The 24,791-nt window shown below is 45.3% G+C and overlaps 7 protein-coding genes across 7 annotated transcripts; 1 reads left to right on the top strand and 6 right to left on the bottom strand.

Annotated features, from left to right (window-relative positions):
- Nucleotides 1-393: 393 nt before the first annotated feature.
- Nucleotides 394-1,551, bottom strand: BO83DRAFT_367890 (uncharacterized protein; the record flags this gene model as incomplete). Its single annotated transcript, XM_025529781.1, has 2 exons — nt 394-463; nt 527-1,551. The coding sequence occupies one exon, from the start codon at nt 1,549-1,551 to the stop codon at nt 544-546; it is 1,008 nt and encodes a 335-aa protein (XP_025384452.1). The 3' UTR covers nt 394-463; nt 527-543.
- A 1,879-nt stretch (nt 1,552-3,430) lies between these two features.
- Nucleotides 3,431-5,416, bottom strand: BO83DRAFT_453029 (putative tannase; the record flags this gene model as incomplete). The annotated part of the gene is made up of 2 exons (XM_025536887.1): nt 3,431-4,239; nt 4,295-5,416. The coding sequence occupies 2 exons, from the start codon at nt 5,414-5,416 to the stop codon at nt 3,613-3,615; spliced, it is 1,749 nt and encodes a 582-aa protein (XP_025384453.1). The 3' UTR covers nt 3,431-3,612.
- A 678-nt stretch (nt 5,417-6,094) lies between these two features.
- On the bottom strand, nt 6,095-7,739 carry BO83DRAFT_381373 (carboxylesterase/lipase family protein). Its single transcript, XM_025531975.1, has 2 exons — nt 7,423-7,739; nt 6,095-7,367 (listed from the first exon to the last, which is right to left on the bottom strand). Exons 1-2 carry the CDS (start codon nt 7,717-7,719, stop codon nt 6,339-6,341), a joined length of 1,326 nt encoding a protein of 441 aa, XP_025384454.1. The 5' UTR covers nt 7,720-7,739; the 3' UTR covers nt 6,095-6,338.
- Nucleotides 7,740-12,530: 4,791 nt separating this feature from the next.
- On the bottom strand, nt 12,531-13,312 carry BO83DRAFT_118952 (uncharacterized protein). Its single transcript, XM_025525999.1, has 2 exons — nt 13,227-13,312; nt 12,531-13,173 (listed from the first exon to the last, which is right to left on the bottom strand). The coding sequence occupies exon 2, from the start codon at nt 13,132-13,134 to the stop codon at nt 12,658-12,660; it is 477 nt and encodes a 158-aa protein (XP_025384455.1). The 5' UTR covers nt 13,135-13,173; nt 13,227-13,312; the 3' UTR covers nt 12,531-12,657.
- Nucleotides 13,313-15,037: 1,725 nt separating this feature from the next.
- BO83DRAFT_410842 (alpha/beta-hydrolase) lies at nt 15,038-17,211 on the bottom strand. Its single transcript, XM_025534258.1, has 3 exons — nt 17,189-17,211; nt 15,793-17,133; nt 15,038-15,741 (listed from the first exon to the last, which is right to left on the bottom strand). Exons 2-3 carry the CDS (start codon nt 17,062-17,064, stop codon nt 15,199-15,201), a joined length of 1,815 nt encoding a protein of 604 aa, XP_025384456.1. The 5' UTR covers nt 17,065-17,133; nt 17,189-17,211; the 3' UTR covers nt 15,038-15,198.
- A 2,117-nt stretch (nt 17,212-19,328) lies between these two features.
- BO83DRAFT_381378 (uncharacterized protein) lies at nt 19,329-20,367 on the top strand. Its single transcript, XM_025531976.1, has 2 exons — nt 19,329-19,680; nt 19,745-20,367. The coding sequence occupies exons 1-2, from the start codon at nt 19,405-19,407 to the stop codon at nt 20,180-20,182; spliced, it is 714 nt and encodes a 237-aa protein (XP_025384457.1). The 5' UTR covers nt 19,329-19,404; the 3' UTR covers nt 20,183-20,367.
- Nucleotides 20,368-21,681: 1,314 nt separating this feature from the next.
- BO83DRAFT_440254 (ALDH-like protein) lies at nt 21,682-23,363 on the bottom strand (the record flags this gene model as incomplete). Its single annotated transcript, XM_025536242.1, has 4 exons — nt 22,898-23,363; nt 22,450-22,835; nt 21,905-22,375; nt 21,682-21,806 (listed from the first exon to the last, which is right to left on the bottom strand). The coding sequence occupies exons 1-4, from the start codon at nt 23,353-23,355 to the stop codon at nt 21,682-21,684; spliced, it is 1,440 nt and encodes a 479-aa protein (XP_025384458.1). The 5' UTR covers nt 23,356-23,363.
- Nucleotides 23,364-24,791: the final 1,428 nt, after the last annotated feature.

Genomic DNA, 24,791 nt, shown 5'->3' on the forward strand with positions numbered 1-24,791 from the left:
CTGATATCATGGATAACATATTGAATAGGTATCTACAGCTCAGTGGGCTGTGCGAAATCCTCCAACGGAAGATTACAAAAGTGTTTAATTGCGTTGGAGGGAGCAGAATTGAACAGAGATTGACTTTTAAAGGATAGTCTGCAAAATCTGTAATGTCTTCGGAGTATTTATGGGTTTGTAGAGGTGTTGCAAAATTTCTGAAGTCATATTCCAGGAGAGGAGTATGATATAACCCCCGAAACAGGCTACTACATGTATTGGCAAGGCTCCAAGTTGCTCAGAGAAGTAATAGTACATGACGACCATAATGTGTCCCTCAGGCAAGGGTTCGGCCGTATGAATTAACATTAATAACAACAACCGCTGAGGAAAAGTATTATAATGTAAAAATTTCTTGATGTGAGAAATCCTAAGGTCTACCACGGTAGTACCTCAGTTATAAATTTGAGATAGGTCTGGATGGCTGGAAAGGTGTCAGTTTTGTATGATAGTCCAGACACAGTGGATTCTTCTGGCTTATACGTACAAGTGACTTCCTTTGCTTCATTTCAATCGGATTTCCAAGAGTTGAGCACCGACTGCCACGTCAGTCCCATTCACATCAACGTTGACAGCACTACCACCTCCAGTGACCACGAATATTTTATTGATTTCATCCTCTCCACGTCCGAAGAAGACACCAGTGGGCTCTGCGACTTCAGTAGAATCAACAGCGCCGGCGATGATCTGGGCGCCCACAAAAGTTCCATTCTTGGTGAAAATCACCTGTTCAACAGAGTTCTCGGAAGCGGTAGCAAGATAGGCGAATTTGTATTCTGAACCATAAGTGCTGTTGAGAGAAAATCCATTTGGAGAGATAGCAAAGTCGTCAATAGCGGTAGCTTGGTAAATCATTTGACCTGTACTAGCAGTGACGTTATCATGCAACTCTGCACGATAGAGCGCACCACCCGCAGACCAGTAGACGAAGCCGTCAGAGACCTTGATGCCATTGATCATGGACATTTTGCTTTCCTGCTTGATAGCCTCCCAGGTGTAACCTGTTTCCGCGTTGATGGCGAAGATGGAGTCTTGGTAACTTGCACTAGCAAGTAGGATCGTCTCGTTCATGGCAGTCAACCCATTGAAACCCGTCGGTGCTTGTGGACGACATAGGAGATCAATCTTGGGGTGTTGTTCGTTGTGGTTGAAGTCAACTCTCCAAACATGGGTAGCGTTGGTAGGTGGGTCGCTAATGTTATCGGAGGTGGTGTTAGCGCCAGCAACGTAGAACACGTCGTGCGCGCCTTCGGCAATACCAGACAGTCCCAAGACACTGGTGAAGTCCCTAATGACCACTTTGTGAGGGTGTTTCTCGCTCGGGTCAAAGGCCAGCAGATTGGCGGGAGGCCCAATTTCTGTAGCCAAGACTATTCCGTTTGAGCGCGTAGCCACATTCTCTAGCCAGGTATCATTTGACCTGAATTGGTAAACAGTGCGAACTCTATTGGCAGCGGCCGTAGTAGCCAAAGTCAGAGCCAAGTTGACAGAAAGTCCCAAGTCGAATCTCATCGTGATGTAAAGATAAGGAATAAGAATAAGATGAAGTAGGTCGGATTGGAATATGCAAAGCAAAAGTTTGGCTCACCAGGAGGCCTAAGATAACCTTAATATATGCTACCCAATTCTAGAATGTTGACTAGCATAGGTCGTTGGACAAGGCTGGGCCTTCTACTTGAAACGGTTCCCCATTCATTTAAAAACCATCAAGCGGATTATTGGCTGATCAGTGTTGCATGGAGCTAAGCTTTCAAACGTAGTTATGGTTAAGGACAGTGACATTGAGCACAAGGAACGAAACTAGCCAAATTAGATGAATGAGTATCCAATCGCCTGGCGTGCCCCGTAACAGTCTCTGTTTTAGACTGTGACACCCTTCCCATTGGTTCGGTTGCCATCATCAATATTCTTATCAACATTGTTATTATTTAGTATTCAGGATGAATATGAGATTTGTGGATCATGGGATGGCGTAATAGTATTACGCCACCTGCCGCGTCCTTTTGATGATCTGCAAGAATTCGGCCAGTCTGAGAGGTTATGTCCGACACTATGGAAACTTGATACGTAGTTGGAACTCGGAGACGATTACTACAAAAGAATACTCAAGGCCTTCGCAACTGGAATCAAATCATTGCGAGAGCGCAAAGTCAAGTTGAGAAGAAGCCTGTTTGACATAATTGTGCCAAAGTACTCCCGTAAATCAGATTGGATTCCCGACTTCCACCGTAATCACCGGTCGGACAGCCCACACGGCACCGAAAAGGTCAATGCCAAAGGCCCACCGGTCCACACTTTCCGCTGAAAAGTTAGAAAAGGAGGCGCTACCGCCACACCGGCCTCCGCTCATGCCACACCTTCTGCCCCGTCTTCGGCCTACTTTAAGAAGCAAGGCGCGATCCCTATCAGGTAAGGCTTGCTTTCTTGAGTCGGCAGACTCATTCCATATATCTCTATACTGAAAGCGACCCAAAAAGAAAAAATTACTGTTACAGAGCCCCTCTAGTTAACTTACTAGTAAGGCGGACTCGCCAAGCAGAAAAGCGCCGATAAGGACAGCGCTCGGGCAAATACTTTCGTTTCCTGGAGATCTAGTAGAATTCTTCAAAAAAATAAAACAAATCACGGACTGTCATATCCAAGCCGCATATAACATTATCACGTAATCAGAAGATGTAGTGATTCTAGCAGTCAAGAGGCAAGTCAGCTTCTAGGCTACTCAGGCTTAGCAAGATCACATCGTGAAATATCCGGGTTTCTAAAAAGGACTATACAAGTAGAATCTGACTATTCACTAATAGTACCTAGAAAGATATTCTTTTGGGGGTGGAATACAAGGTGGCCGAGCTGCGCGTGGATTACGTTACCTGCCTCGTAAGCCACCGGACATCGGATGATGAATTACAATCCGAACACTCCCTTCGGAAGTCAAGGGCAGGAACAAGGCAAAGTCTTCAGCCGCCATCTCAGCCCCATACATCTTCTTCCACAACGTAATTCTCAACCTTTTTCCGACCAACACAGCACGTTACAGCTCCGTCAGGGCCTAGGTAGTACTGTAGATGAGCATAAAATATACTTTTGGATGACATGGGGCGCACCAGGGTGTGCATTCCAGGTCCTTACCGCTGTACTATAGGCAAATGGACTCGGGTGTACAGCCGATGGCTGCAAACTGCGCACGGATAGTTAAAAATGTTCTTTTCGGCAACGGGATCAGGCAGGCAGGAAGATCAAGGCCGCACCGTGACCTTAGCCTAAAATAATGTCTAGTAAATATTGACTGGATTCCTTTCAAAACTACTTTATAAAGAACCCTTCATGCCATGTTATATTGTTGAGTTATATATAGTGACCAGTTTAAAGTGCAAATGTAAAATCATAATATAGGTGTTAGAAGTAAATAGCCTGGCATGCGACCGATCTATATCGAGATATAGTAGTAGTCTAACGGCATGTAGTATATGGATGATACATTCCAATGAAGAACGCTAAGATCCCCAAGAGTCCGTGGCATTTTCGCAAAATTAGGGGAATCAACAAGGGGAAAATGTGCCTTGCAACCGACCAATCTTAATAGAGAGGAAGCTTGTAGGCATCGAAGTCGTAGTCAAAGGTGTCAATGGAGGCCTGGTCATACTGGCAGGTGAAGTTCTTGCCATTGTTGGTCCAGTAAGGGCGAAGAGGCCAGGCACAGAGCTGCTCGTTGTTGCCCTCATATTCTCCTTGGAGAATGGTGGCGTTCAATGTTTCAGGGACAATGCCCTTTTCGACCCAAAGAGACATGACCTCGAAGTTGGTCTGGGGAAAGGGTCCGTTAGGCTGGGCATCATTGAGGGCACAGTGAGCAGCTCCAGGGACCAGGAAGAGTCGATACCAGTCCTGCAATGCCTTGGTGCTAGCATTGTATGACTGTCCGGAGTACATAGTCTGGCGAACCGAATTATAGTAGTGCACAGAAGATCCAGTTGGGATTGACTCATCCTGCTCGCCGTGGAAGTGGATGATCTTGCCACCGTTTTCGTAGAATTCTGTCAGATCGGGGATGGTAGTTTGAAGAGAGTCCATGTAGCGAGTCATGCCTTGCTTCATCCAACCAACGAGGGTGTCGTATGTCACGCCCTCCAAGGACGACAGATTATCTTCATCTTTTAGCTCTAGGAAACGGGCAACCCATTCGCCACCAGCGCCAGCAATGTCCTATCAAAGTTAGCAACTAGCAAAACATATTGATTGGACAATATTCAAGACATACCAGACCCCATTCGCCAGTGGCTGAGTCATAAGAGGTCGCCGCATCATCAAAGGCGGCACCCATTTGGTAAGAGATATAGGCGCGACGGCCTTGAGAATCGTAGAGTCCATCCACAATTTTCTGGGCAACGGCAACGGCCTCAGCACTGACAGTGCCATTCTGGGCGGGCTCAGTGTCGGAGGCGCGCTTACCAAACCCGAGACCGAGGCTGCTAGAGGTAGATGCGGCGCAGTAGTAGTGCTTACCAATGATCGAAGTCATGTTGAAATGGAGTTGACAAAGGTCAGATCGCGATACCACGCCATCCTTGCGGCCATCCAGGGGATCGCAGGCGGCGATAGTCTCGTTCACGATCTTCTCAAGCTCACAGGGTGGGGGGTAGTAACCCAGAGTCTGTTCCACAATGTTCGAGTACAGATGGTTGGCCTGTTGCTGACCGTAGCGAATGGCTGGTGCACCGATAATCAAGCCATCGTACTCCGTACCAGCGCGCTGGGCCTGAGACCATCCCTCACGACCACCCTCAGAGCAACCCTGGTAGTAGGTATAGATCTTGCTGCTGTTGGAGACATCGTAGAAGTTCTTGGTAAACTGCTTACCAATGATAGTCATCTCCTTGATAGCTTGGTAACCAAACATGTACACCGAAGGCCAGTTGATCGTACCGTTGCTGAGCAGGAAAACGTCGTCGAAATCGTTGTCCATACTACCGAATCCTCCATCGGTGAAACCAGACACGGCACCGTACATCACACCACCAGGGGCAGACATTGAGCCAGATTGAATGGCATAAGCACCACCTCCAGTTGCAAGGAAGCGGCTCTTGAAATCGTCGGGCGCGGGCATATAGTAGCCGACAATGACGTTCTGGCCTGAGCCGGTGTGGGTGTAAGAGAAAGTGACGTTGCAGAAATTGATAGTAGCGTCAGGGAAGAACACCTCGCCTGAGTGAGAGGAATTGTAAACCGCGTTGGCTGTGACCGAGTCTCTGTCAAAGGTGACACCCAGAAGATAGCCATCATCGGGCAGCGACTCGCGGATGCGCGAGGTTGTGCAGGCACTGCTCAGAGATGTAGCGTAGGCCGTGCCGGCCACCGCAAGAAGTGTCAGGAGCTGATTCATATCTTTGAGAAGACAGGAAACACGCGATGGTTTGAGTGTGAGAAACAAGTAACAAATGGACGGCTAGGTCTTTTAAATCCAGGCAGCTCGGGAGAAACTTACTCATTCGTCATATAGTAGCTTCAGTGAGACGCGCATTAAATTTTCGTCATCGTATCAGAAAACGTGCGGGCGTTTCAGTATGATAGTAGTACGCGGCCGAGGCACTGAACTGGCGCCATCAAGACTACAGAAATTGATTAAGCTTCGTCACATCCGAGCGGTGATCGACAAAAACTATGACTATTTTGGTGGATCAGCATATGACTAACAAAGTAATCTCCGAGCCTTCGGTCCTTGTGCGGGTTTCTGATCCACATTAGTCCCAATTTCACCAAAAGATCCTGGAAGCCTAATTGCATTAATTGCACCATAAAGCACCGGGTTCAATTACATACAGCATCTACTCACATATTTCGCCTTTTCACTTGGGCATTTCTACATTTCTGACTGCCAAATCGGGGCATCCAAAGGGGTTAAACTCTAGTTACTGGGTGTTGTGGACGGCGAAACAAGGGCAGATTGACTAGATAATCCAAATTAATAGACGTTATTCGACTTACCACCAAACAGGACTATAAAATCTACTAGATCTGTTAGCTTACTGTAAACCATATATAGAAAGTTTAATATTATTCGGCGCAAAAGACGGATTCCAATCAACTGATTCGCGTAAACCTGGATTAGAGTAGTATAGAAAACAGCGGACCAAGCGTGGTTCAGATGATACAGATGACATGAGGCAATCCTACACATCCTCGAAATACAAAAACTGTAATGACATCGACTGCCGTATGCCGCTAGACACCGGTTCCTATGTCGAAAAGCTAATCAAGGGATGAGGGGCCTTTCCCCCTCCCATACCACTCCGCTCAGCAGTAAATCACCATTCGTAGAGAGTGCTGAACCAATCCATCAAGAAACTGACCACAGCATCAGGAGCAATGCTTTGCATGCCCCAAGTGTTACCAAGGTACATGATCTTCTTGGCTTCTTGGGTAGATGGTTCCCATTTCGGGAGCCCAGGTCCATTTGGATTACCGGACTTGATAAAGTTGACCCAGTAATCAGACATGCGGTCTGCAATAGCGTAATCCTTCGCCGGCCAGGTCAAGTTGGCAGTGTAGTCAGCGTAAGGAATGTTATTGAAGGTGTACCATAGCTCCGCGCCGTGGTAGGCACCTCCCGAGTGATCCTCTTGAGGAGCGCGAGTGAAGAAGTAGGTGTACACATTTGTGTTGGCACCACCGGCAACCCAGTCGGCAGCATACTTCCAGGATGTGACACGGGACATGTCGCGTTTCCAGGTGTTAGAGCTGTCTGTTGCCTGTGTATCGTTCTCAGCAGGATATAACTCGAAGAAGTCCGTAGAGAAGTTCTGAAACACCTCCCCGTAGAGAGACTTGTAGTAGGTAGCATTGATATCCTCTATGCCTTCGTCCTTGTTAAAGCCGGTCATAATGGGAACATCGGCATGATTGTTATCCCGGAGTAGTTGGCCGTATTTCTCCGTTAGGACCCAGCCATCAATAACCGGACGCCACTCTGGTGGCTCCATATCGAGATTGACGAACTGAGTTCCAACCAGTAGGTCCTCATTCTCGGTATCCAAGTTGTTAAGAGCATCAACGGATAAGTTGCGCAGCTGGGCTGGGGAAGTGATGTTGAGCTCGCGGAACAGTTTGACTCCGAAAAGCTCAGCCTCATTTTTGTTGCGGTAGCTGACAGCAAGACTAGCAGTGTTGGGATCATGAGGAGAAAGCGCGCCACTCTCAGAGATAGCTCCAGCAATGTAATCGCGTGAGAGAGGACTGTACGCCATAATCAGAGAACTAGCCGAGCCAGCGGATTGCCCACCAGTGACAATCTGGTTTGGATTACCTCCAAAGTTGGCAATATTTTCATGGACCCACTAGAGACTGTCAATGCTGATATTCCAGGCAGGAAAATGGGGCCAGAGTTGTTACCTTGAGACCGGCAATCTGATCAAGAGTACCGTAGTTGCCGGAGCTGTTATGAGGCGATTCGGCCGAGAGCTCAGGGTGAGCGAAATATCCAAAAGCACCGACTCGATAATTCACGGTGACGACAATGACGTCCTTGATCGCTAGTCCGGATCCATCGTATGTCTTAACGTCGCCAGAGCCCATTTCATAACGACCTCCATAAATCCAATAGTAGACAGGGAGATTCTTAGATTTGATGTCTTCGTCATCGCCGTAGGTAGGAGTCCAGATGTTCAGGTACAGGCAATCTTCGCTCATCTGATCACTGCCGGTATAGAAAATGCCTGCAGATGACTCTTTTGTTTGAATGCATTGGGGTCCAAACTTTTTTGCTTCAAGGATACCGCTGTGGTTTGCTGGTGGCTGAGGGGGCGTGAAGCGCAAGTTGCCGATTGGAGGTGCGGCAAATGGAATGCCCCTGTACACTGTAACATTTTCCCGGTAGGGAGATGCAACACCTCTCACTTGACCCTGTGCAGTCTCAATGACAGGGAACGCAGCCTGAGTAGCTGAGACCAGAGTTGTCCAGCCGATCAGAGTCTTGAGGAGCGGCATGGTCTTAAAATTTGGCAAGAAAGAGTTTTGTGCTGGTTCGAACCTGTCATGGACCAGTTTCCTCTTGAACTGTATTTCGGAAAAAGAAGTTCACAGCGAGATCCATTATAAATCCATGCCCCTAAGGTGCACGCTCCTTAATCAAAATTTCTCCTACACGCTGACGCGGTCTAGCCATGATGTGATATTCCGTCCGAGCAGAGTCCAGGGCCATGATGAAGATCATTAGTGGAGAAAAATGAAATGGTTATGCGTAATGTCACCGTCCCCACCCCACAGATTTATTCCGTGATACAGGTCAATAGCATTTCATTTCACTCTATACTTGTTCAGTATGGCTTCATTGTTGGATTTCGCATAAATACTTTGCCGGTATTTCGAGCCTTGCTTTTCAGACTTTTTGCATAGGGAAGTTGATAATTAAAGTGATGTCATAACTGCTATGATCACGGTTCAAAAGGCTTGGCTCCGTTTTCAATTTAATATCATAGGATAAATAGTTCATACCGAGCAAAAAATTAATTCATACATTCTGACTGTCTGTGCACTAAAATCTTTCTTCGCCCGCCTGGATGTACATAGTTACAATCCCGTTATTATACATTCGAAACACTGATGACGTTCATCATAAAGTCCCCACCCAGTCGTTGTGGATCTGTGAAAGGGTAGCAAAGATAAGATTTTCGTAATCTGTTGAAGACTAATAGTGATAATATCGTTTCCGCCGTATCTCAGGTGCTCGGTATTGTGACTGAAGCAGAATATCAAAATTGGAATCTCAATCATTCTTTTAAACCATCATTGAGCCGTATTATTACAGATCTGTTCACCAGCTCCTTCTGTATCGTATATGGCCCACTAACCCTGGTCACTGGAATGATTTTGCACGCGATATGATTCTCAACAATGCCTAGGATCTCCGCGACAGTGACTTGCACGAAGTACTTCTGTCACGTCCAGCCACATGGGTTGCCTCGATTTTCGGCGGGCCTTTGGCAGTATCCGGGAATGATGTAATTAATTGCCTAGTTGGGTGCCAACGTGATTAGCACCGGGAATCGGATGATAAAATACGATCCGACACAATTTTCAGTCGCCAGACTGCACCCCGCCCCAAACGCAACAGTTCAGGACCACTCTTCTCATCTCACAAAGTAAATCCCATCCTTTCCCTACAAATGCAGCGTGTACGGTCACAGTTATGATTCCGGTAGTTTTGTAGATGAGCATAAAAATTATCCTAGACTAGACGATACGGAAGATCTGTTGATTACATTACATTCTCGGCTGCCTAGTGTTATATAATTGTGATCTTGAATCTAATTACTCTCTAAGGCCTTCGCATGAGCTCCAATACTGAGAAGTGACCTCAGTGTTGCATTTTATCCTCACTCTATCTGATATGTAGATTCGAATGGGATTTATTGCAATTTCGAGAACGATCGGACAGTACCCTTCTTGCCTGATCGCATGAATAAAGGTTACGGCCCATATGGGACTGGCATGCCAATCAATAGCACACAAGCTTCATGCCAAGGGAAAGATCCCAATTACCTACTATGCAATATCGATCAAAATCTTATGCACTAACTCGCATCGCAGTATAGACCTCCATAGAGCTGACGACAACATTTCTTGTTGAAACTGCCACAAAATTGTAGGCGACGCTAGCTTGGTTGCTGCCTAAATTTCAAGACAGAGCAGCGTTTCACTTTTCTGATGGACCCATGTGATGGAAAATTAATGTCCTATCTTTGCGATGACATCTTGGCTAATAGGACGGGAAGGGCAGGTCAGTAAATCCGGGGCTGCGGTACCCTCACAGGATCGAGGCATTAATTGCCGCAGCCGCGTACCCCATGTTATATTATGGACATTGATCTTGTGTTGAAATTACCATGTACGGCAGAAGAGATATCCATTCTGCAATCGTGGCCGACAAGGTAAGATAAGGTAAGGTAGCAGTCCTTTCAATATCATGCAACATTCTATTAAGGAAGATACGGGTAATGGTTACACCACAAAAACTGCTTCTAGACTTTGATTTTTTTGATATAATATAGAATCAGCTCTGGGAATTTTAGTACTGGTTTTGATATATTCTTATTGATTTTATTAGTTTTATATCGGCCTTCGAATTTGGTTGGGGGATGACCTAATAATTCAGGATCCAGTGATTCAAGACGGGATTCATGATTAGCGGACCACTGTATTAGTAGACTATTCTTTAAACTAAGAGAGTGAGTAACTGACAGCCCAGGTAGATAAGTTATAGACTACTCTACAGTCAGTAATACCTGCAGTATACATCTACCTGTAGAAGCTGTAGGACCTAGCAGTGATATAGTCAGTTTGGTGTGGTCTGCTAATCATGGACCGGGTCCTGGAGTATCAGGTCCTGGACTAGCGGACCACGCCAGACTGACTGTATCACCGCTACGTCCTACAGCTCCTATAAAAGTAATATATACGGCAGATTCTACTGGCTCGTGTATCCTCACTAATCTGCTGTTGTTCTGGCCGGGTTGTCAGAGTAATACACCTCAACCAATGATAGGAAAAATCGCCCACAGCAACACATCTTCACAGTTATACTAAATTTGAAGAAATAAAAAGGGATATGCACTTTTCTCACTTTAATAATGTTATATGTATCGAGATTTTAGTGGATATTTATATTATATATTTTCTGTATTATCATGACCACCGACCAGAATAATATGAAGAATATTATAGATAATAATCTATATATATCTCTCTAGTAGTCTAATTTTATGATATACAGATGTCTAGTATTATCTATATAAGTTTAATAAAGACCTACTAGATAGCTAGGCTGCTGGCTGCTGGCTGCTAGCTTAGAGCTAGAAATAAAAGAAATAAATATTATTAACTACTTTAATCAATATCTTATTGTATGAATATAGTAATGAAAAATATATTACTTTTGGTATATTATCTCTGTAGAAAGCCTGTATAAATCACTATCTAATCTGTGATTTTTAATCTTTCGACTATACATGATCTTTGTAACCTGTGGTTAAGATTGATTAAAGTAATCTCTTGATTGTAATCTAACCACAACCGTACGGTTAAGGTTAGGTTAAGGTATAACAGTTAGGTATAACCACTTTAAATGCTGTTGAATCCCATAACGTCTCAGTACATCCAGACTATTCTCATGCTTTCACTACCATATGTCTTTGGGCTCTCTTGGCTCTGTATCCAAATCGGTGCTTAGGTGATGATCCAATAAGTCAATGACAGGGCCCCCAGTCGGACTACCGGGTCCATGAGCCCATATCCGTATACGGCGATCGAAGCATCACATCTCTGGCCGTCGCTTTTCAACAAGAAGCTCAGCGATGCTCAACCCCTTTTTACTGTTGTAGAAGGCATATTCTATATGGACCAGATTAATAATACCTCTTCTCCTCGCTGCTTCAACAGAACCTCCATAAGAGCCCTTCCGTGACGTAAGTTCCGCGCCGCCTCGGTAAGCAGGCCCGCATCAATTAGGATATTATTGCTTTGGCGCTGGAGAAGGAGTTGCATAATCCTTCCTCCGTCTCTCTTGTCTTTTACTGCATTGTCAAGGATGCAGCGGTCTATCTGAGGTCCAAGTATGTGGACTTCAGGCCAGCCCTGAAACTGTAGGCCAGGCCCAAAAGGACATCTTGGTTGGGGAAGTTAGTCCGCTGTAAGTAGTCTTTCAAGGTGTATTCCAGTTCCTCCTCCGCGCTTTCATCTACTAGATAGCATCCAGTTGAACAACAATACTTTTAGAGGTATTATCCCCCATTATTCTGTTGAATTTATACGCCTCGGCAGTGAAAAGGAAAACCAGTGAGGTCAAGACAATCGGGACGACGCTGGATTATGTAATTGACCACCAATTCTCTATGACGTCTCGAATATTCATCTCTTGACGAGAGTGTCCCGCTGGATAATGTGGCTCTGCCAGAGCACTCATGTAAGATATGTCTGCTTGAGCTGTCATGGGTATATCGAGCCAGTGCCTGAGCCAGATCTTCTGTCATGCTTGCACCGTTTGTGTGCCCCTCCTAAAGGCGGGCGAACGCTTCTTCTGGACGACTGTTTCTTGCTGCGCTAAGAGAGTATCATTTGAGACTATGACACCGGCTTTCCTATTGTCTAGGAAGTCTGGTCTGCTATTGGAATTGTAGCCTTCAATGACCGTTATATGGTAATAAGTATTGAGTTATTTAGCCCAGCGACGAACTCCCAAAATTCATGAAATTTGTTCGGAAGTAGATCACCATATGAAAAGGAAAATGCATCAGCGACAACTTGCTTTTCAGTCCTGTTATAGTCCACTTGCATACCATTGCTGCCGTGCATATCTGAGGCAATTCCAAGCAAGCCATATATTATGTCACGGGCATCGCTTGCTTCGCTCTGCTTGAATTTGCACAGTAAAGTACAAAGATCTTAGTTTTTACTCCACCATGAATAACTTCTTGCAGGGCCGGGCATTATATCCAGAATGGCCTGACACTGCGGCGTGGGTTCGACTTCTGTAAGCAATGGTCCCAGAGTAAATAAATGCGCTGATACCGATCGGCTGCCGCTGCAGACCAGAGCATTTCGAGCCTTGGCAACCTCCTTTACAATCCACATTCATTGAAACCCAGGCTGATCATATAGGACTTTTATTCCTATCTTCTGCTTCTCCACAAGTCCCGGGTACCGAGGACGCCGAGCATCCTTAACAGATACCCATAGATCCCCCCAGCGCTGATCTGTGAGCTTCCAGTTCCTAGACGATGGATACTGGCGAATTTTCTTTTCTAGTTCAAATAGAGAGTCCAGGATAATATTCGTTTCATTGGTTCCCGAACCGAACCATAAAATAACTCGTTCCGCACAGGAGTAGATCTTTTTCATCTGAGCCTGGTGGCCGCGTTCCGCTGTGTTGTTCTGATTGATACATACGACATTGCTTATATGGGTAACCCCACGTATAAGACAAGGCTTCATATGATAAAGCCTCGCTGTCATCAAACCAAGCCTGCACGAGGGTGCATTGCCGTCATAGTCTACTAGAAGTCGAGCGCACGGACCCCCGAAACTCAGCAGATCATATTCGTAATTCATTTCGAGCTCGGGTCAATTTATAAGGTATACGTAAAGGAGCTGTAGGTGTGTGAGTTTGGTATTACTGCCAGGTGATAGAAGAAAGACCGTACCAAAACCACGCGAGAGACCTGCGACTAAAGCATTCTTCACTAGCGTTCGTATGTAATTCAGGACACTTTTTAATTGAAGAGTCCACGAAATAGTTAGTTGTTCAATTATGGGCTGAAAGGACCGCCTGTACTGTTACTGAGAGGTGCAGGACAGGCCGGCTCCGTGGACTGATTCTGCAGCGAAGGAAGGAAGTAACAGGAGGATTTGACGTTAAAGCTTAGTTTTGGGGAGGAGTAAGGCGGCAAGAGGTCCAGTGTGGTGCTGCCAGCGTGAGACTGAGCTAAATTTCCTGTCATCAACTACCCTCGCGCTGCCTCTCAGTAATGAAGATTCCTGCATGTCCAATAGGAACAATTGGAGAAGATATGGATGGGTAGTCAGGCATTTACTCGGTGAAAGCCATGGTATTACAGGCCTATACTCATATTTCAGTGACCTGATTCTAATCATCTCATTTGCTTTTCAGTCCCCATGAGGGTCCCATGAAAAGAGCACCAGGTGATAACACTCCGAAGTAGTCAAGCCCTTCTTGTATGGGCGCAGGGGGATCCAGTGGGGTGCTTCTTGCAAGATTGTCCAGTTTACATAATATCTATTATCTAGATCGATGTAGTTGCCACCTGATCACTGTTGGTGCCTGACTGGTTTATTCATGTGGAATGGTCCCATGGTCCCACAGCAATTTCGGCTGGTTGTGTGGTGTCAGGTGTGCCGATGGATCCGCAGCACGAGGATCTGCATTCCCCTTGGATGCAGCGATGAAAAGGCCGTCACTAATTATAAGGTAGTAGACAGTTGAGCAATCGTCCGTCCGTTATTTCGCTTTAGCCTGAGGAATGGGGAGAATCAGGAGGCAGACGGTCCAGATCGTGATCGACTGCCGTCGTCAGCCGCGGGATGAATGGCGTCTGATTGGCGGGCGGCAGCGCGGGAAACTTGAATGACGTCACTCGGATCCTTAGGTACTCTCCACGCCACTCCCCTTTTGCCGGTGCATAGGTACCCCGTACCTCCATCCGCATTCATTCCTTCCTCTATCCCCATGCACCTCTTCTCGTAAGGCAATATGCCGTTCCCCTTTCAGGACCAGTTCAAGCATGATAAATCTTTCTCTGGCAGGAACTCTCTCCAGCAGCAGCGCTATACCCCTTTGCACGTGACCATGGTGACTTGGTGCTACTCCGAAATCTTCTTCCTCTCCAGTAATGATATCCACAAGCTGCGTTGTGTCGATAATATCAAGTCTACGCCATGATGATGCCTACTCCAACCGATGGTCTACCGATATCGATGCCTATCTAGACATCTTCGGTCGCTTACCTTTGTTGTTCGCACGCGTCCCTCTACACTTCTTCCTTTTCCTCCTCATGTTCGATATTCTAGTCTAGATGCACCAAATAAGAAATAATTGACCGGCTCTCACATCTATTCTTTAAACGTCAATTTCTTTAAAAAAGAGTGTTTCCTTGAATTAGCAAGTATTCCTGTACAGGAATTGTTGTAGCAGTGATACTAAGTAGCAAGTAGGTGTGGTCACGTGACTAGCTAGCACCATACCAGGAACCCCTTCTTCGCGCCTCTCGCTGCGCGATCCCCAGATAGCAAATAAAAACACTCATATCTCTCCATATTCTTACTTCCTGCTAGGAGAGCCATTCCAACAGGAATTCGTGCCATTCAGATAATCTTTAAAAATGCTTATTCTGATATTAAATACAGCTGCGCATGCAGTGTTAACTCAAATTTGACTTGATTAAAAGCTTCAACTGCAAGAGCAAGGCTTTTATCGCGAGATAAGGCCTCCATATCTATAAAAACAAAACCCGCGTTATATAGCTTCAAATGATGATTTAAATGGTGATCTAATGGTTGGTGTACGCGTTGTTTTGGTAGGGAAAAGGAGGCGGCGGCGGCCAGTTCGGTGTCCGATTACGTTATTGTAGAGTAGGCGGAGTCCCATAGGATAGGACTTCAAGGCCGAGGACCTGAAATGATGGGCACTATCAGATGAGAATCATACGGGCCCCCAGTGTGAACGACATGTTGTCCAACATTGACATCATCTGGCACCTGGGCGACCTTGAAGGCGAGCCCATTCATGCTATGGCCAGAGATCCTCAACTTAATGCCTTCACCACCTTGAAATACCATGCCCATAGGCCATATCGTAATATCCAATGGCACGATGCTCCCCGGCGTAATCTTCTCTGCACGGTCATGCGTATAGAAAATTTGTTGTCCGTCCGGACTAGTTCTCTTCTCATCCCGGGAGACCTGATGGGATGCTCGGAGAAATCCTTGGGAACCTGTCACTTTCAGGTGATTGGTGAAAGGGATTTCACTATCCACGACCGGGGCAGGAAATGTACGCTGCATCAGTAGATTTCCGGCTTTATCGATTTTGCAAATCTGTACAACAACATCCAAATCATCCTTCTCATTGCAAGATACCCATAGGCGAACCTTTGAGTACCCTGCAATCTCAGTGTACTCAGTAAATTTGAAGATGAAGTCCTGTGGTGTTTTAGATACTCGCTCAGATTCCGAAGGGGGTATATGGCTTACTGATGAAGCATCTAAACTATGACTCTCATGAGCTGTCTTGGCTGTTACTGGCGGCTGCAAAGGGACCAGGGTCTTCTTGGAAGCATCGAGATAAAGTTTTTTTAACTGCTGTCTAGCCAAGGGATATTCTTTCTCGGGCCTGTCGACTATATCAGGCAGAGTATTCATTCCAAGTAGTGTAAGGCGTAGCGGAGGCGTATCATGCTCCCAGCCATTCATGATTCCTTTACAAAAGCGGTCATAAAATCTCTGTAGATCATCGTTTGTTCGCTTCTGGTAAAGATCCCACCATTCAAAAGAATTGTGGACTCTCAGCCACTTTTGCTTCGTTCCAGCTCGGCGAAAAGTATCAAAAGAGCCATTCACGTGGAAGGGATTGCTGTATGATGCCACAATATACATCGGCGTGTCAATATCCTCGACTCGCTCGGCCTTATCATTCCAGTAATCGTCAAAAAACTCGTGATTCCGGGAATATTCATACATATTCTCGGTTTCTTGATTACCACAAGCGGCCTCTATAAGTCCAGGATAAAAATCCATGTTTGTCAGCATACCTCCTCTATGAAAAAGCTCCCGGTAAACATCTGTCAGACTTTCCCAAGGTGCAATGCATTTGCAAGCCGGGTGGGTGAATCGAGATGCATAAGTAAGTTGACACTTAGCCAGGTAGGAGTTGCCGGCCATGGTAACCGCACCATTGCACCACGGCTGCTTGGAGAGGAAGTCAATAGTGTCGTAAATATCCTCCGCGTCCTGAGTGCCCCACCAGAACTGCGTGCCTTCGGAATTCCCAGCTCCACGTGAATCGCAATTTACCACGGCGTAGCCACGTTTGCACCAATCCGCGGGATCGGGAGCTTCCCAAGCCTCATAGCCGGAGGTCTCATCAAGATGAACACCCAATCGGAAGGGAAGCATATCCAGGTTCCATGGAGAGCCACGTTTCCCGTAAGGGCTCCAGGCCATGATAGCTGGAACAGGCTCTTGTTCTGAATTTGCGGGTCGGAAAATATCGACATACACCTTGATGTTGTCTCGCATTGGAACAGCCACATCATATTCCAACATTGTATCTACCTGCATCATCTTACGGCCAGGGGCTTTGAGATGCCCGGCAGGCAGGAGCTTACACTCACCGGGAAGGAATTCGATTCCGAAATCCTTATAGAGCGGGTGAGTCGATAGGGACTTAGGCTTGAAGAAAGGCAGGTCCAGGTGCTTGGCCTTCAGCCTCTCGGTCGTTGATGGGGATGTAGTAGACGTAACCATGCTGGCAGGCTTTTTACACTGTTCAATATTGAGACAACGTGTCAAAAGGAAGGCTAAGAGGGGCTTGTACTGGACTGGTCAGCATGAAAAGTAAGGATAACTTCGGGGTTTGAGTTTTAAGTACATGATGTAGATATCCACTTCGTTGTTAAGATGATTATGCTGTCAAAGTTCCCGGGGAGAGGGGGGGGTAAGGTTCTTATAAAAATACCCCCACCTGTCCCCACAATGTGCACCCCGCCGGGATGTGGTCGGAAGAAGGATTGGAGAAGTCGTCGTACCATGATTTTTATGCCAAGATACTTTATACAGAATTACAGATATTCAGTTATTCGAACGAATATATGAGAAGACTGTTTTAAAGACGCCTTATTTTGTGGTGGTTTTGAGATACATAGCAAGGCGTAAGTATAGCACTATAAACTTTGTATTAAAGTAGACGATTATTGATATAAGTTTATACAGTTGCTATTTTACTTTTGTACAAGTCTACAATTCTGTTGGAATAATGATTGAATATGAGTTATGAAGTTGTCATGGTCTAATCCCGCTAAGCTAGGGCCTGACCCGCATGCGGCAGTTCTTTTGTTTTTTTTTTACCTTGAGGTATTAATAAGTACGTAGTTGAATTGCTTTAAATGGATCATTTATTTCGGTAGGTAGAGCGGCCAAGCGCCGGTTCAGTTGTTCATTGTCGCGGCGGTTTCGGTGTCCGATTACATTAGCCCCACAGTGTAAATACATACGTAAACCTTCTCCATTTTTAGGGGTAATCCACTCACTGCAGCTACTTTGTGTACGGTATATGATAATATATAATTCTTAAATATATTTCGGTTATTTCAGGATGATATAAACATTATGTAAAATAAATTATTATGGTCAGCATATAAGAATAAATATTATTTCATTCATAAATTCAAGTCTTTAGTACTCCGTAGAAGCTGCTTATGCACTTGATAAATCTGATATAAGTACTAAAAGCTCTATGATAGATATGCCACCGTTTTTTCTGAATTTCCTACTGTAATCATAAATAAATCAGTGCCTGATTAGCATCAGAGTGGACAATGCGACATGAACTGGATTTAAGGAGGTTTATTACATCAAAGACAGCTGGATAATTACCTAATTTAGCTTGAAGGGGTGCCAGTCAACCCAAATCTTCGATTTTGGTCTCAACAAGGATTCAGGATAAAGTGTGACGCGATTTGGAAGGTAATCGGAATCTGCATGGACCCTAAGATTGGCCTAACCTGTCACCATCCAGGTTTTTCACTCTGGATCTGAAAGTCTTCACTATGGTCATCACTCCTAGATTTGATAACGCGAGATGAGGGAAGCTCATATGTTATGTGGTTTGCGCTCCAGTTCTTCAACCTACCTTTCCAATTCGTTCCCCACCTTCATGTTAAGGGCTATACAATCAGATCGTGATTGTTCAATTGAGTGCCCATTAAATAAATGGTAGCGAAGAGGGTAAGGACATCGGAAATTGAGTTCTGAAACCATTAACAGTGAACAACGGTCGCGCGGGCCACACGGTCAAGCGGGCCACCTGGTAACACTAGACAAAAGATACTTTTTTTAAACACAATATATCTCAACCATCAAAATCTAAAAGGATTAAGTTTATTCTGTATAGAAATTAAATTTCATAAAAGATATTTATATTCCTCTCAAAAATCAGTATAAATATGTTTAGTAAGTTATTATATTACAATATCGGTATTTTATTTGTATTATATAAGGAATCGATTTAACTATACATATTAATAATTTAAGAATTTCAGAAAAAGAATGGGACATCTATTATTCTATATATAATCTATCTACAACGTCAGAACATCTTAAAAATCGTATTAGTAGATATATAATAGAATTAAAAAGTCATCTTTTATATGGGATACCAGGGTGGCCCGCCTGACCATGTGGCCCGCGCGACCGTTGTTTATGTTATGCAGTGTACCATGTGAATAAACATGCATAGTTAAGTATTTCCGAAGAGCAATACCGCTTCCCGTTGCGGAAATTTACGACGAAGATCACACCCAGGCTCAGTCTTACTTTCTAACGCGCGGACGTGATTCCTATCTGCGGGGCGACCGCGGAGGGTCAATAAGCTGACCGAACCGGAACTTCAGCCCTTGGTCTCGGAGGTCGGATACTCTCCACCCCGACTCCGCGACGTTCGTGACGTAATCTACCATGGCCAAGTTCCACTCAGATGCGGTATATGTAAAACTCTCAATGGCCCTCTAGAGATCGGATTGCGAAAAAGAACACACCATTGGAATCAAAAATTTAAGTCCATCTGACATTGCACACTGGGATTACAAGATGAGCCCCGAAGTAGATGCTGTGATCAAGCAATGGCCATGGATCAGTCTCACCGTCGGCCTGGCTCTTGCTGCACCGCTACTTTTCGGCGAATGGAAGACTGCACGAGGACCTAGTGATCTCCGCTCTTTCGACTCGTGGTCATTGAGGGTACATGATCCTCGCTGGTGGTGCTACGTTTGTGGACCGATGTACATGATTCACCAATTCGAAGAATGGGGATACGACATCAAGGGCGTTCCTTACTCCTTCCACCGATCACTGTGTGAGAACCTGGTATGTATGATAGAGTGATTGTTTGTAGTACTTGGCCTGTCGTGCTGAACATGTCCTGCTGTAGGGCTACCCAGACCTCAACAACTGTCCAGCTACTCCCCTGCCGGTCTGGGGCGTCAACGGCATCATGATGTGGATCGGTGCCTGGTCTCTACGATATGCCAGCCCTTCTGTCGGAGGCACCAACTACTACGGAATGGTTACGTTCAACAGTCTCACGCACGTTATGCGAGCCATTCTGGACGGTGAATACAACGCAGGCCTTCTCAGCACTCTAGTCAATTTCATGCCTGCCTCTTATTTTTTCTACTCTGCAATGTTGGCAGACAAGAAGCTCACAGCAGCTGGAATCGCTCGATCATTTGTTCTTGGAGTCGTCGGTCACCTGCTCTGGGTTCTTCCCTACATTTGGATCGACAAGGGTTACATCAGCGAGATCACAGCTTGCGTTATCCAGTTACTCGACACCTTGATGTTGCACGTCGTCAACGTACCTAATTGAAGCCTGCGATCTCAAGTGGCATATAGCTCCCAATTTTGCCCTAACATGTGGATTTGGATTACGATTATAATATACTCATGCACCGTCCCAGTTACTCATGAATCTAGATGTGATAGAGTAAGTTGGCTAGGTGGTCAGTATCGTGAGGATGAGGTACTATAGAGGTAATCAGAGTGCGATAGGAGAAATACTAGAAATTCATAAGATAATGTTAAAAATCGTAAATATCCACTGAACAGACTGATCCTTGAAGGATCAGTAGCCTAGTAATAAAATTCACCTTCATGACTCGTAGCAAGATGGGCAGGTCTTGTCCAACGCTGCCTCTACTATTGAGGCTCTGGGTCAGCAATGGGTAGTATAACCGGAAAGGTTTTAAAGATATGGTAAGGAATCACTTTATTCCACATAAAGTCGTAGAATGACTGATGAGAAGCCTGTGGGGTGGGTAGTAACTGGGGATTTATACGTTAATAAGACGTTCAGTTGTGTCCGCCCATACAATCCATCCCTTAAAACGAAAATTGAGGTATTGCACTAAATATCTGTAATTGGGGCCTGAAACAAGGTTCTTTGTATAAGTGTGGATGGCGACAGCAGTCGACCCTGGGCATACCTTGCATTTCCTGGAACTATATTGAACAAGCTTTTTGAACAGGATGATAAGTCTATCAACCAGTACAGTCCTATATAGTCTTTTAACAGCGCAGATTACACTACTAAGCTAAAAGTCTCGGATCGGTGTTGTTTACAAATCAAAGCCGTTCCAAAGCAGAAAGAATATTGAACCTGATATTTATTATTACAGCTCTCTCTTAAGTCCAATAAACTAGATATCAAGATGCTTTATTTTTTATCATAAAAGTCAGTCTCATTGAATTTTGTTTTGCTCGCAGTAAAATATGGCTGCCGGCACCTTATCTTTTTTTTTCTAGTTATATATGATTTGAAGACTATTGTCAGCTGATCTACTCGCTGGGTGGACACGCCAAGCAGAAAGTCCTAATAAGATCAGTCCTCTTTTTGTGATGATAGATTCCGTGAGCAGGTATGAAACCTCCCTTGACACCAAATTGGGCCAGTGTAGAGTAATATTACTATCACTTCATTGGCCGGTCCTAATATGTGCTTTATTAGCCACTGTTGATTGAATACACATTGGGCGACACTTGTCATCTAATAAGTTTGATGAGGACGAGTAGCACGACTGTCTTTCGTTGTTTGCGCTACCGCAGCTACGGGGGTGTACTTTACACAGGTTTTTGGCTGTTAAGCCCGAAGGATCTTGTATAAAATCCCGCACAGGACTTTCTACAGGTAGCCTTGCACGGATATGATAATTCGGCAGTAACATCATTGATCTATGAAATCACTGAAATCCGATAGAGTGGGTGGGTGATCAATGTAAAACTGGTTATGGCGATAAGGTAAAGCTGACCATACAAAAGGTTCGTGGAAATCCGGAAAGATAACATTTCCATAGACCATTGTAATAGAGATCAGATGAATTTGTTCCCTTCAACACTCCATGTCATCAACTTCGTCTCACAAAATTCTTGTAGTCCCCAAAGGGCATTGTTTCGACCCCACCCACTTCCTTTCACGCCACCGACCGGGAACGTTGCTGTGAGTACGGAATTAGCCCGTCAATCCAGTTCTACGACGGAAGGGGGAGATTGGAGCCGCGCGGGGAAGTGGAAGTATTAGTATCAGGTAACTTACGTTCATCATGAACAGTCATACCATTGATATGGACCTGTCCGAAATCGAGCTCCTGCGTCATAAGCCATGCCTTATGAAAATCACTGGTGTGAATAGCGGCACTGAGTCCGTAGGGACTATCGTTGGCTATCTCTATAGCATGTTCTGGGTCACGGGCAATGAATAAAGCTGCCGATGGCCCAAACGCTTCTTCATTGTATATGTGCATTTCTTTTGTCACGCCTTGGATAATTGTTGGACGTAGTTTTGATGGAGAAATTTTCTCTGGCCCACCGCAAAGAAAAATAGCGCCTTTCTTCTGGGCGTCAAGAAGCTTTTCTTGGGAAGCATTCACGATCCTAGGACTAACTCCGTCAGTGACGGGAAATGACTCGGCTTCGGCGATGAGTAGCTTTTGGAACTCCATAGCAACCTTCTCAACAACAACAATTCTCTCTGTTGAGAAACAAATTTGGCCGTGGTGGAGGAAGGCTAAAGAAAGTAATAAAATCAACCTGACTGTCCTTCTACTCGACCTGGAGGGAGCGGTAGGGTAAGTTACATACCTCCAAAAACACACCGCTTCGCAGCAGCGGGTAAATCAGCATCCTCGAGAATAATAGCAGGACCCTTCCCTCCCAACTCCATAAATACGGGCTTGAGGTACTTCGAACACAGCTGCCCAATAATACGTCCAACAGCGGCACTTCCAACAAATTCGACCTTACGAATAGCGGGATGGGCAATCACTGCCTCTGTCACTTCACTGGCCATCTCTCGAGTCGCCTGGATGACATTGATAACTCCCCGCGGGAGTCCTGCTTCCTCAAAGAAACGAACCAAAAGATGATGGAGTTTAGGACAGTTTTCAGATGCTTTAAAGACGACTGTGCATCCAGCGGCGACCGCAGTCGCAATATTCCTTGCCCCGAGGACGATAGGCGAGTTCCATCTGAAGATTATTTGAGTCAGCATCACCTAGAAGGCATAAAGAGCATAATGGCAACCACCTACGGCGCAATTACCAACACAGGCCCGATAGGGACTGTGAACGCCAGGGATAGCACAGAGGAGGACGTTGTTGGTGGAATAGCTCCCTTCAACGAAGTGACACAAGCGGCAGTTTCTTCAATCAAGCCAGTAGCAAGTTCAATATTTTTGCGACATAAAAGTTCCGGTGCGCTTGTCTCCTCCTTCTGAACAGCAATCAGCTCTTCTGCATTAGCACGAAGGATCCTTGAGTAATTTTGAAGAAGTTCGCGGCGTTCAACTGCAGGAACTTTCTTCCAGGTCTTGAAACTCGCGAGAGCAGCATCGGCTGCGAGCCTTGCCGTTTCCATATTTGCTGACTCGCTAATATAGATATTCTTTTGTTGCAAGTTGGAATAAACTGGAAACTGAATAGACGGGACTGAGGTCGTCTCCTTGCCGCCTATGAGCAGAGGAATAACAGGAAGACTGTTATTGGTCATAATGGCTTCTAGTTATCGAGTTTAGTACAAGCACTTTTGAATATCGTGAGATTGTATTCAAGAAAACTTCGGGCAAGGGTCTTAGATGTCTAAGAGCCGTGGAAGTGACAAGAAGCCTTTCTAAATAACAAATATCAGGAAATATTAGCTTCATCGGTCACCGACTTCCGATGTTCTTGCAAGTTTGACTCTCAATACAGTTAGCAGCGGGGTATCGGTCTCATCGGTCGCCGAGCAGGTTGTGGATCCCCGGGGAGTGATATAAGCATTTGTCACCGCAACAGGTCATCAACTCGGTGCCAGATCAAGCCCAGCTTGGCCAAGTTGCAAATGATATAAGGGCCTGTCTTAAAAGTTATTACTGCAAGACTTGATTGACGCCCAAAGTTATAAACCGGACACCAGTTATTGATATTATGAATATGAATGCGAATGATAATGGGAAGAACGCATCAGTTTGCGGCCTGCCATGGGTTTAAGGTCTGCCTGCATTTTTTAGATGGCTAATTAGAGTCGACCAAGTCAGGTATGCATTCTCATATTAGGCATGTCCCAGGTACTTCTTAATTCTGTTCATGAGGTATGTTCCAGCTGTCAAACTCATAGGCCTGACATTCGTACCTTGCGGACGAAGTTTGTAATCCACATATTCTCCGAGAATCTCCGCCGACTGAGTATTGTGTGTACCATCCAGCAGAACTGGCTCTTGACGTTCCACTAATGTCTGGCTTCATTAAATGTCGATCTCACCGGTCGGCGGGGTTCCGTTCGTTTAGAACGCGATTGCACTGGGGAAAATGGGGCAAGATGCGGGAGCAAGGCATGGAAATCGGGAAGTGTGCTCATATTGGACCTTCTCTGGCTCCAGCCACACCAACAAAAGTTCCGGATGTTGTAGGTGCCCCACACTCGTGCCATTCACTGCGCGGGGCTCGGCGGATTCCCACAAGCTGTTCTCCCGCTCCCGCCCAAAACAGGTTTCAAAATCAAAACATCTAGACAATCTTCAACAGATAGTATGTCTCATCAAGCCCCAACATTCGGAATACTACGACTGAAATTAGTTCATGGAGAATTTGATTACACGGTTCCTGAATGAATTGGGAATCAAGTCCCGTCTTGTTCGCGAAACTTATTGCAAAAAAACAGCCCAATGGCAGAAATTATGACTTTTATGACATCCACCGCGGTTAATCGCAAACATGCATCAAGACTATTTTGTAAAGAATATTTCTGTTACAGAAGCTGTATTCCTGCATAATTATAGGCCAATCGATACACATTTAAGTATGGAGGAGACCTTGATAACCTTTTCTCTGGGTTCAAGGATGTGATAAGATTTACTTGTCAGGGTAGAAAGCCTATTGACTAGGTAAAGAATCAGCCACGAAATACTGTAGGCTATGTATATACTTGTGCGATTGACTGGTTTTTTA

Source organism: Aspergillus eucalypticola, assembly GCF_003184535.1.
Source record: "Aspergillus eucalypticola CBS 122712 chromosome Unknown BO83scaffold_27, whole genome shotgun sequence".
Classification (NCBI taxonomy): domain Eukaryota; kingdom Fungi; phylum Ascomycota; class Eurotiomycetes; order Eurotiales; family Aspergillaceae; genus Aspergillus; species Aspergillus eucalypticola.